At 42.2% G+C, this 12608-nt stretch overlaps 1 protein-coding gene across 2 annotated transcripts in view; it reads left to right on the forward strand.

Moving 5' to 3' along the window:
• The window catches only part of LOC130541803 (anosmin-1), a 182850-nt gene that overhangs the window by 26182 nt on the left and 144060 nt on the right, over positions 1 to 12608 (forward strand). For both annotated transcript variants that reach the window (XM_057315651.1, XM_057315640.1), the window contains exon 2: positions 8688 to 8735. In XM_057315651.1, the coding sequence (XP_057171634.1) occupies positions 8688 to 8735 (48 nt within the window). The remainder of the gene's footprint in view (positions 1 to 8687; positions 8736 to 12608) is intronic.

The raw sequence follows: 12608 nt of genomic DNA on the forward strand, positions 1-12608 counted from the left end.
ATCATTAAAGTCAGGAAAGCTTCAAAGAAAGGCTTGGAAACGGACGTAGGTGTGGCCGACTACGATACCCACACTGGGGAAGCAGGTGGTCATTCCTACCCAGTGAACCCGACATCTCTGCCCTGCTGGACTCGGCACTTCCACAAGCATGTGTTTACTTTCTAGACAAGTCGATATGGTGATTGGGGAGAGGTTTCTGAGATTGGAAGAACTCACACAGTTGACAGGTGAAGTAAACCTTCAGGGTAATGAATGAGAAGCAGTGAAGGACAGTGACATTTATAGAGACATTTCTTTATTGTTCTGGTTTCCTATCAATGCTTCAGCTGTTCGATTTATAGTACGTACTCTTCTTCTCATGCTTCCCTTACTTTGTAAAATGAGTCATTTACTTAAGTCTAGTTCCTACCTTTAATGCTCCCTCTAAACCTACTTAAGGCTGGATTTATTTCAGCCCAAATAATTTATTCCGTCTTGAAATCTTCCAGGGTTTTATGTGATTCTGTGGAGACGACCCACCTTTCTAGAGTTGTCTCCTGAAAATACACATTGTAATACCAAATATGGTTTAGGGAATACATATCTGAAATCCTAGCCCTGGCAAGAATGAATCCGTAATTAGCATGCCCTCATGGAGGGGATTCAAGTGGGTAGACCATTGCTTGAGATGTCCTAAGAGAAGCCTGATCCGGTGGTGGGTCCCATCCTTCTCATAGGGACACTAAGGAGTAAAAATTCTGTCTTGATCTAATGCTCTCCCACATATAGAACTCATAAGAATATTCCTTGTCAAAATTCATAGTAACATGTTAATAAAATGTAATTTTTCCCATATGGCATAGTCTGGCACTTGCTGTGCTATAAATTTTCTTTAGATAACTTTAATTATGTGCATCTGTAAGAAGATAATTAGCATGATTATTTCTAAAATAATTCGTTTTTGATTCTGAATGCAAGTTTTTTGTTCCATTTTTGTTACTGCAGTGCTGAATCTCTTGAACTCTATAGGAAACAAAATAATGAACCTACTTCCTAAAAGCTCCTGTCAGAGAAGGGGAACAATTTGCACAGCTCAGTCTACTTATTCCGTTCGTTTTGGGACCTTATGACCTAATGCAGAGGTGAAACAAGACAGTGTGGCCATGTGTGCATTCCAGCGCTGGGCACAGGGAAGGGCTGGACATCTGCCGAGAGGTACACGTGGATGGCCGACGGTTCTAGAGAATTCAGTTTGATGTGACATTGGGAGAATCCAGAGAGAATTTTCTGACAGATAGTTGGGGATGAAAGGCCATTTATTTACGGAGGGTGATCTATAACATTTGAAAGAAATCCTACTTAACGGACAACAAACATAAACACAAAGCTTGCTTTCTCCCCCTCCTTTGAAGTAGATTTTATTTATTTATTTTTATTTTTTACACATTTACTCCTTTTTTTTAATAATTTTTTATTATATTATGTTAGTCGCCATACAGTACATCCCTGGTTTCCGATGTAAGGTTCGATGATTCATTAGTTGCATATAACACCCAGTGCTCCATGCAATACGTGCCCTCCTTACTACCCATCACCAGCCTATCCTATTCCCCCCACCTCCCTCCCCTCTGAAGCCCTCAGTTTGTTTCCCAGAGTCCATAGTCTCTCATCGTTCATCCCCCCTTCTGTTTATCCCCGCCTTTCTTTATCCCTTTCTTCTCCTACTGATCTTCCTACTTCTTATATTCCATAAATGAGTGAAATCATATGATAATTGTCTTTCTGTGCTTGACTTATTTCGCTTAGCATTATCTCCTCCAGTCCCATCCATGTTGCAGCAAATGTTGAGAAATCGTTCTTTCTGATGGCTGAGTAATATTCCATTGTATATATGGACCACGTCTTCTTAATCCAGTCATCTGTTGAAGTAGATTTTATTTTTTAGAGTTGTTTCAGGTTCCCAGCAAAACTGAGTAGAAGGTACACTGTTGTAGAGAGTGCCTGTCCCCATACATGCGTAGCCTCCCCTGTAATGAACTCCCTCACTCGTGGTCCGTTTGCTACGTCCATGAATCTGTAGTGACATGCGGTTATCCCCCTGCGTCCATAGTTGACGTCAGGGCTCCCTTCCGGTGGCAGACATTCTGTGGGTTGTGACAGATGGATAAAGACATGGATCTACCATTATTAGAGTATTTTCACTGCCTTAAAAATCCTCTCTGTTCCATCTTTTATCCTCACCCCCCTCCGCCCCACCTGCCAATGATCTTTTTACCATTTCCTTCGTTTTGCCTTTTTGGGAAGGTTATATATTTGGAATCCTACAGCATAGGGCCTTTTCAGATTAGCTTCTCTCACTTAGTGATATGCATAGAAGCTTCCTGAGAAATATTTTGAATGAAATCTATAGTCAAGAAGATCACTAGCAAAGATTCATTTACAAAAACCTTTCGAGCCACAGAAATGCCTCCTCTCAATGTCCTTCTCTTCCATTATCTTTTAGTGGCTGTGGAATACGTGGGAAAGTTCCAAGTATATTGGCAGTAGAAAAGCACATCCTTCTAATAATAAATGAAATCAAGTATATTATTCCATGGTTCCAAATAAATAGAAAAATATTCTGGATGAAAATGAATTCCTAAATTTTAATCCATACCTTCATTTTACTTTTTTTATTTTTTATTTAAGTTCTGTGTATTTAATCTCTACACCCAACATGGGGCTTGAACTCACCACCCTTAGATCAAGAGTTGTATGCTCTTCGATCGAGCCAGCCAGGTACCCCTCCATGCCTTCATTTAAAAAAAACCTTACATTTATTTTTATTTTTTATCTTTATTTTTATTTTTTTAAAAGATATTTATTTATTTGAGAGAGAGAGTACAAGCTGGGGAGAGAGGGAGAGGGAGAAGCAGACTGCCTGCTGAGCAGGGAGCCCGATATGGGGCTCGATCCTAGGAACCTGGGGTCATGACCTGAGCCCAAGGCAGGTGCTTAACCACCTGAGCCACCCAGGCACCCCTTATTTTTTATTTTTAAAAAGATTTTATTTGACAGAGAGCGGAAGAGAGCATAAGCAGGGGAAGCAGCAGTGGGAGAGGGAGAAGCAGACTCCCCGCTGAGCAGGGAGCCCAGTGCATGGCTGGATCCCAGAACCCTGAGATCATGACCTGAGCTGCCGAAGGCAGATGCTTAACCAATTGAGCCACCCACATGTCCCCCCAAAACTTACATTTAATGTGAGAACAAAATTGTCAACTGAAAGTCACAGCTGATTATTTGTAGTTTCATAGGGTTGAATGGTAAACATTTGGTCAATCGTGGATTTTCTGGGATGGTTTCAGTTTCAAGCGTTCTATCCTACAGTTGGACAATAGTGTTGTGTTTGCAAAATTGCATATTAGTCCTTGTTCCACACCTACACCTGGTTATGTTAAAGAAAATGTGGGATCTGTTCTAATTCTCCCTTCCTTTTTCAAATGGTTGTATCTGATAGCTAGTTTTTTATCTTTATCCTTTCCTTGTGGGTTGTCTTTGAGTGAATGAAGTGTTTACTTGAAGCTTTTGAAGATTTATTTTTCTTTAAGGAAAAAAAATCAAAAAGCTAGAAATGGAGAGACTTTGAAAATGTCATTGAAATAAAGTCTGGGTGCAGTTGATTGAACTTATATAAACTCTTTGAAAGTTGGATTGACTAGCATTCATGTTTGATCTAGTTAAACCAATAAAATACAGGATGTAATCTTTATATAATTACAAAAGTCCCACTGTCTGATCCTACCTGGAGGTTACGATAATGATTCAACAGGCAAGCGCCTTTCTTGTCTGATGTACTTTGACTCTTTATCTTTGCTGGCTTTAAGCCAAAACAAGACTTGATTGCAAATACTGTATTTTATTTTTGTTGTCAGGTGGCTTAACTGGTGAAGGCTAGTGTAATCTGACTAAGAACTTCCCCCCGGGGTGGGATGTTGAAATGTAGTGGATTCTTGTATTTTTCCATTGCTCTTCTGCTCAGAGAGCATTACAGGTGAGCATTGTAGTTCCACGGTTCAGTGTCTGTGCACCTGGCTGAAACACAGTAGCTGGAGTTAATCGGGGGTTTACCAACATCCTTGGTGCCATTAGGCAGGGTTCTTAGAAGTTCTTTGTAGAGATAAATAGTATGGCAAATGCTGATTGATAAAGCCAAAAGCAAAGAACAGCTGCAAAACCTTGATGGGGGGGGGGTTGTTTTAAGAGAAACAGGAAACCTAAAACCCAAAACCGAAATGCAGACAGACATATCTCTGTGTGTGGGTGCGTGTGTGTGTGCGTGTGCGCATGCATAGAAAATTTCTGCATGGAGAAAACTTGAAAAAATTCAAAAGGCAAATGATGACTGGAAAATGTTTACAACACCTATGATAGACAAATGATTATTAAATATAATTGGCACTCATAGCTGCTGCAATTGATAAGGTTAAACAATCCAGAATAGAAATGCTAAAATGCGGGGTGCCTGGGTAGCGCAGTCCTTAAGCGTCTGCCTTCGGCTCAGGGCGTGATCCTGGCGTTCTGGGATCGAGTCCCACATCGGGCTCCTCCACTATGAGCCTGCTTCTTCCACTCCCACTCCCCCTGCTCGTGTTCCCTCTCTGCTGGCTGTCCCTGTCAAATAAATAAAATCTTTAAAAAAAAAATGGTAAAATGCACACAGTTCACGCTAAAGGAAATACACATGGCTGAAGGAAATTAAACCTAAAATAATACCTCTGCCCACTCATTGGCCAACATGGCAAGATTGTTACCATCCAAGGAGAAAAACATGATGGGCTCCCTCTTCTGAGCCTTACTAATAAGATTGGACTGGGTTATACATAGGAATTGGGAGATTTTAAGTACAGGATTTACTCCCCCACTCCTGAAAACAGTCATAATGGCAAACAAAGTAACGTCAATCATAATGGACTTCTTCCCCCTGACATCTAACTCTGTTGCAAACATTTTGCTAAATACTTTACGTGGATTATGTTTTTAATCCTTCCAGGCATTCTAGGATGTACTGTCTTCAGTAAGAACAACAAAAAACGATTACCACCATACTAATCTTTCATGCTTGCTTGCTATTGCCCCAGATATTTCTGTATAATGACAGCTTCTCCTTTTATGATTAGTGGGAAATTATGCTTGAAACGAAAATGCTTTGGTTGAGGAAATGCATTGACGTTAATCCCCCCCCCCCCAATGTAAACAGCTTAGCAGAGAGGCTCTATAGCTATTGGCTTGACAGGTGTAGGAGCATTTGGTTTCGGTGGGGGGGGAGGGGGCCCTAGAGGGTGCCTCTGCTGGGCAGCTGAAGGTGCTTTCTGCTCCTCTCTTGGTGTTTGTTGTTCAGGTTGGCCATTTTACCTACAGTCAAGGGAAACAAAAAGGAGCTAATCAAGGTGTGCCGGATACGCGACTTCTCCTATCCTCTCTTTTTCTTAATCCTCTGACATTTACTATATGACAAATTTTATTTCTAGCAATAAGTCCAAATCCACTGTCATCTACTTCCTGTCTTTGGACCCATCCTCCTCTCCTTTTCTCTGCTCCAGCCCATCAGTGTGATCTGCTGCTCCCTGAACCTATGATACTCAGGACCATCCTAGGCAATCCTTACCCTCCTTCCAAGATTCTGACTCTGGAGATTCCTGCAAAACCCATCGTAAAGCTCACCCCTTGTTTCAAGGAACCCTTACTCATTGTGCTGTCCCCACTATGCTTAACCATTAGCTTCATTACTGTGGATGTTTTACTTGGCTTCTGTGAGTCCCTGTTTCTCAACTGCAAAATGGGTGGATGAAGTTGATGTCATCAAGTGGGATGTGCATGTGGGCTAAATATGGCAAACACCAAAGCAAGGGCCTGCTCTGAAGATGTGGTCAATAGTATAATAATAATAATAGCGCTTAATAATAATCCTGGCAAAGGCGTACCCCCCATTAGTAATACTTTGTCGGCCACTCACTCGGGGCTGGCAGCAATTGCCATGTCTACTCTGCATCCCTGTCTGCCTCACGTGACCTACGATGGAAACCATATCTATAAGAACCAGGAGCTGGTCCACTGGCTCACGTGAAGCTTTCCAGCAAAGAGGAAAAAGGAGCTCCTGTCGAGGAGCTGACTTCAAGAAATCTATCCCAAGGCACGAGAGAGTAGGGTACATGTCTCAAGAGCAGTGTGGCAAATGCAGAGGCCGTTAGGGCTCCCTTACGTCCTCCAGAGGTCCCGGCTGTCTGTACAGGACAAGAAAGACTTGGGAGGGAATGAGGTGGAAGCCGGGCCATGTCAAGTTTCCCTGCATAAGGAGCGGGAGCTTCTGACCTAGTGCAAGGAAGGTGACGGTCCTCAGACCATGACCCTTGTAAAGAGGTGGTGTTGGTTCAGAAACTGGCCTTGACCCAGTCTCCAAGATCGAAGTTCATTCATTTCAGCCCTGAGTCCCTTTGGAAGGTATCTCAGTGCTCTCCATCACTGGACAATGACCACAGAGCACTGGGGTTGGGGCCTGGATGTACTCTCATGGGTTTGGTCTTGGGAAGTCCCAGCAGGAGCCCTCCCTGCACAGGGCCAGGAGGAAGGGCCCCTCCCTGGTGAGATGGTGAGGTGGGCCTCATATAGGAAGCTCTCCAAAGCTGCCTTGGACACTACTCTCAGCTTTTCCATAATGCACCTCTCAATGTCTGGCCTCTGCTTTTTGCCATCATCACCCTGTGTCTGGGTGACCACACCTGAGCCTGCCTGATCTCCCTGTGAACTTTTAGTTTGTCACCAAGCCAGAGGCTCCTTTGATCAGAGTCTCGATCTGCACATAATGCTTGCTTTCCTGCACCATGTCTACTAACCCTTCATTCCCAGTAATTAAACCATGGCCACTGTCTGTCCAGCTTTGGCCTCTACCCAGTCTAATTATTTCTCTGATGTAAACCCTGCCAAAAATCATACTTCACCTCCTCCCAGGCTGTTCATATACTTCCCCAGCTTTGGTCCTGCTGGTCTGGCCAATGAACCTTGAGATGTAGCGAGAGGTGAGGGCGCACTGAGGATTTGTAGAGGTCAGTAGGGGGTCGGGTAGGTTGATACCAGATTAGCTGAAATTGTAGGTCTGTGTTGCAATTTTGGGTATGCAAGGTTGCAAAGGAGGGTTAGGGCCATAGGGTAGATTTCATAACTAAAGCTTTAATAAGGGGCTGGGGCCTTTTGGCCTGATGGTCTGAGTACAGCAGAGGAAACTTTCTGATCCTATGCAGTTGAGATTGATTCAGGTATATTATGAAGATATATTATTAGAAGTGAGATATATTGAGATAGATTCTTGGGAGCAGAAGAGAAAAATGTGATATATCCATACAATGAAATCAGACAAAAAGGACGGAAGTATTGATTTTCACGGCAATATAGGCAGAGCAAAACACCATACCATTTAGCCAGCTGTGAACCATGATGCCACGTGGAAGAATCTAGACACAAAAGGGCATGAGTTCTATAATTCCATTTACAGGAAATTTCCAGAATCGGTCCACTCTACAGAGAAGGAAAGTAGATCAGTGGTTGCCAGGGGCTAGAGGGAGGGAGTTGGGAGGGTGACTGCTAATGGATCCAAGTTTCTGGGGTTGGTGACAACGTTCAACAGTTAGAGAGCGGTGATGGTTGCATAGCCTTGAGAGTATGCGCCTTCGTACAAACCATTGGGTGTATGCTTTAAATGAAGGGCACGTCACGTGTATGAGTTATTTCTCCGTGAACTTGTTATAAAAACATTTTTTAAAAGATATATTGGTTTAATTTTCTTTGAACGGAGGACAAATGTAACACTACTCTTCTCTGGATAGAAGGTGATGTTCTCAAAATTCAATGTTTAGAGATTCAGACAGGGAAAACAGACGACTTCATGTCATATCCAACCGTGAACTTCAAGGAACTGGAGGCCACACCATCTAAATTATGGGTTGATGGCTTTTACGGTCTCTACCAACCACCCCAGCCTCACACACTCTGATATAACGTGTCCCAGCCGAAGGAGAAATCATGACCAAGAAGTTAGATATGGGGAATGAGAGGCTTCCCAGCAGAAATGTGGATGTTAGACACGATAAGCCATAGTTCCGATATTTCTTTCGTACTGAGTGAATTATCAAGCCATGCTAAGTGGTGTGTGTGTATTTTTTCCGTATGCCAGCAATCTCATGCATGAAATATCGTTATGTTTTACAGATGGATAAACTGAGGTACAGGGGTAGCAAGTCTCTTGTCCACAGTCACACATCCGGTGACAGGGAAAGAGGAGGCTTTTCAATGTGACCTGACTACTGTGAATTGATTGAGATGAAAAGCCTTAGACTTGTATATTTACCAAAACTGCTTACTCCTGGAGAAATATCTCACGTTCAATTTCCCCGCTGGTCTGCATTTCATAGCTCAGCATACCAGGAGAGGCGGCTCCAACACTTTTCCTTTTAGACAGCTTGAAATCTTTATCATTTTATATGTCTTTGTTTCTATCGTGAAGTCAAGGACGAAATTGGACTTACATTAGAAACACATTTTCTATTTCGGGAAGAGAGAACATCAGGATGGTGAAATTGGTCTTTTGTCAAGGATGATATTGAAAAATGATATTCACAGTATGTAGTTATCAGTTAGAAAATTATTTAATGAGCCAATATTTCTTTTTCTTTTTGCAGAACAATGGTTCCCTGGTTTGGTGTCAGAATCACAAGCAATGTTCTAAGGTATGTTCCCTACCACTGCATCAAGATTTTTAAAAACCTTTAATTTTGGAATAATTCTAGAGTCACAGGGAGTTGCAGAGACTGCAGAGAAATTACACATATTCTTCATCCAGTTTCTACCAGTAATTACACCTCACATATTTGTAGGACAATGTCAAAAGCAGAAAATTGACGTTGGTACAATGTACGTGTATCATTCTATGACAGTTTATCACAGGTAGAGTCAATTCCTGTAGCCACCACTGCAATCAAGATACATATATCATAAATTGACGTATGTAATTTTTTAAATCCACAAACATTTTAAGGAGAAACATCTTCTGGTTAGACCAGAAGATTTACTGCATTTTACTTACACTTAAGCGATTTTGTGTGTAGTTTTGTCGGAACTTGCGATATTGTGATTTATGAGACATGTACAGTTGGTCATTCAGATGACCGGAATATACTCTTGCTATATTTAATCTTCTTCCACGGTTCCTGGCTCACAGCTCCCCAAAGTCTTGGGACTTTCTGAGCGATAAGAGCAATGGGAACATCTTTTGTTATATTTGGTCTCTTGTCCTCAGTTTCTAAAATCCCTTGGGAGCCTCAGAGGTGAATGAGTGTCTTGTTATTCCTAACAAGCCCCTTTCCACCACAATGGGCTTTATGTGACTGAGGTGACTTTTGGAGCACAGCTAAGGATGGGGGCTGGTTGCTAGGCGAACCAACGCTGAATAGAGGGTTGGAAGTTTCAGGCCCACTCCCTGATTTCCAGGGAGGGGAGAGGGCTGGAGGTTGATTCAATCCCCAATGGCCGATGATTTAATCCATCATGCCTAGATAATGAAGCCTCTATTTAAAGTGAAACAAAAAAGGAGGGGGTTCAGAGAGCTCCCACATGGGAAGCACGTGCAGATGCAGATCTGGGGACAGGTGGTGTCCCTGGAAGCTCCCCGCCATTTCCCCCTGCCTGGCCCTGTGCATCTCTTCCGTCTGCCAAAGCTCATGTCCTTTAATAACAAACCCGCCTAAAGTGATGTGGTAAGTAAGTTGCTCACGTGTTCTGCTCAGCCGCCCTAGCAAGGGAATGGAAGCCAGGTAGGGGGTCAGCAGGTCAGGCAGAAGCACAGGTGACATCCGGGACTTGTGAGTGGCATTGAAGGGAGGGCAGGGCCATGGCAGAGGGGTGGGGAGCAGCCTTGTGGGACCGAGCCCTTAACCTGTGGGATCTGACACGGTCACCAGGCACACAGTGTCAGAAGTGAGTTAACTCAGCTGATGTGGGAGAACTGGGGAATGTTTGTGGAAACTGTGTCCACCAGCCACGCGCAAGTTGGAACTGGTGGGAGAACTTTCAGAATTGCTGTGAAAGAATTGGACTCTTTAAAAAGTCTCTTCTATTTTTGAGTATTCCTCGCTGTGCACACACCCTGAAGTCGTCATTTTCGTTTGTACATTGAATAACGTCCATTTTACCTTAATCCCCAAACATTACAATTTTGAGGAAAAAAATATATATTCATTATATGTGGTATATAAATAAATAAAGTTTACTACTGGCTGAAAATATTGGCGACTTTGGGAACCTAATAGTGTTTGATGAGATCGATTTAATCAGCATTACTATTAGACTTTACAACTGAAACAGTCATTTATTTTATAACTAAAATTTTATCTGAGCAACACATAATACTGAAGTCGCCTATTTATGAAGAACATTATTATTTTGAAGGGTCTTTCAAACACATTATCTCACAGTCAGTAATTGTAGAATAATATTCCTAAACCAAAAGTTTTATTATAATGATCCATCCTAGCATCCATGCACACATTATGTCATTTAATACACATGAATGTTATTAAAAATTGAACACAATTCTTAGGTGAATGTGAAATAATGTGATGAAAGTAAACTTTGCTAGCTCTGACTTGCAAAATCTTGGGCAGAAACGAAATGTCTGATTTAAGTACTTTTACTCTTCTTATGTAATAAACATTTGTTCTGAAAAGACATTTTCTACTATTAATTGTTCTTGAGCTGGAATGTTGGGTAACTTATTCATCTCAGCATTACAGGAAAATGTATGTGTATATATACATATGGGAGGGGGGGAGAGAATGCCATGAGGTTGGCGAAATTTCCTAAGTAGTGTTTCTGTCCAGTTTTATATTAGTTCAGTATTACATGAATTACCAGTATTACCTCTCATTTAAGCAACCCCTTTTCTCCTTATTCCATTAAGAAATTAATTCTTTTTTATCCATTCAAAAGAAATTTGAATGGAAAAGTTTCATTTGAACTATGTTTTTAAGTATCGTAAATAAAGACCCCACCCCCACCCCCAAGGGGATTGGTAAATCATATCTTCTCAGTGAATGATCAAGGCTGACATGAGAGACTGCATTTCACAAGAAAAGATATCAACTCCTTTTGCCTAAAAGCAAAGAATGCATTAATAAGTCACAGCTAACCCCAACAGGAACTTGGGAATTCAATATGTCAGTACAAAGCTGACATAAGTTTAAGGGTTGTCTTTAGTCTGAATCATTGGGAATGAATCTTACATGCTAATCAGAGTTTATCTCCTTTGAATATTATCACCACTGGATACGTTTGCAGCTAATTACAGTTTGCATTTCTTTTGAGATTTGTGGAACCTTTCTAGTCTTTTGCTCTTCATCTTTAGGTGAATGAGGTGAAGCGTGAGTGACAGTAACTCTGTTTTACAGATGGGGCATTCAGGCGCATACATATTTGGTAACAGTCCTGGAATCACTCAGCGAAGGGGTGGAGGGGTGCCAAAGTTTGGAACACTGCCTTCTCCATCGTTCTGCCCAGAGATCAACAACTTGAAAACCTGTTTTGGACAAATATTGGGGCGGACGAGTAACAAAACCCAGAAGTAATGATGATATAACTTTCAGAATATATTTTAAAAGATAAGAATTATGTAATGTTTTGTAGAAACCACACATGCTCATTGTTTCTGGCTACCATCTACAAGCATGATCTGTTCCTCCCATCTAACTGCCGCCCCCCCCCCCCCCCCCGCCTTGTCCAGTATGCCATCATCTCTAGCCTGGACCATCCATGGGCATCCTCTTGTGTCTTCCAGCTGCTGCTTTTGCCCCAAACAATGTCGTCTCCACAGGGCTCCTGGAAAGACCCTCTAAACCTGTGAGCTGAATCATGCTGCTGTCTACCTTCCACCTTTTGCTGTGTTTCCGTCTTGCTCGGACCCAAACACTGGCCCTGTGTCTCCACCTTTCTCTCCTACTTGATCTCCTTCTACTTTTACCCCTTGGAGGCTACTCTTCTCTCCACCCAGAACTCCCCTTCCTCAGAGAGACCCCCAGTTCACCGCCTCCCCTCATTCACACCTCAGTACACATGCACCTTCTCAGCCTTGCTTTCCCAAATCACCACCTCCCTGCCGCTACCGCTTCATTTACACCCTGACCTGACATATAGAGTTCCTGCTTTATCTCTCAGACTCTGTCTCTTTCACCAGGAGGTAAGCCCTTTGTGGGCACGACTCTGTTTTCTTTGTTGACTGTGGTGTCCTCTACTGTCGTAGCTTAGAATGCTGTTTGGCACATACTTGTTGCTCAACAAATATTTGTGATGAAGGAATGAATGAATAAAACCTGTATATTACATTTTCCTCCCCCAAAGTACATCTTTACTGCATTACCTTTACGAAAAAAGCAATATATAATCATTTTGTATCTATGTAATTTAGCAAGATTATGTATTATTCATTTGGAAAATCTACACCTTTGTCCCATACTCAGTTCTCCACGATGACATCAGCACTACATACTCAAGGGTCTTTAGCACCATTCAAGTCGTAAGTGACAGAGTAGTGACTTAGTGTCCAGTGTAGG

Source organism: Ursus arctos, chromosome Y (assembly GCF_023065955.2).
Source record: "Ursus arctos isolate Adak ecotype North America chromosome Y, UrsArc2.0, whole genome shotgun sequence".
Taxonomy (NCBI): domain Eukaryota; kingdom Metazoa; phylum Chordata; class Mammalia; order Carnivora; family Ursidae; genus Ursus; species Ursus arctos.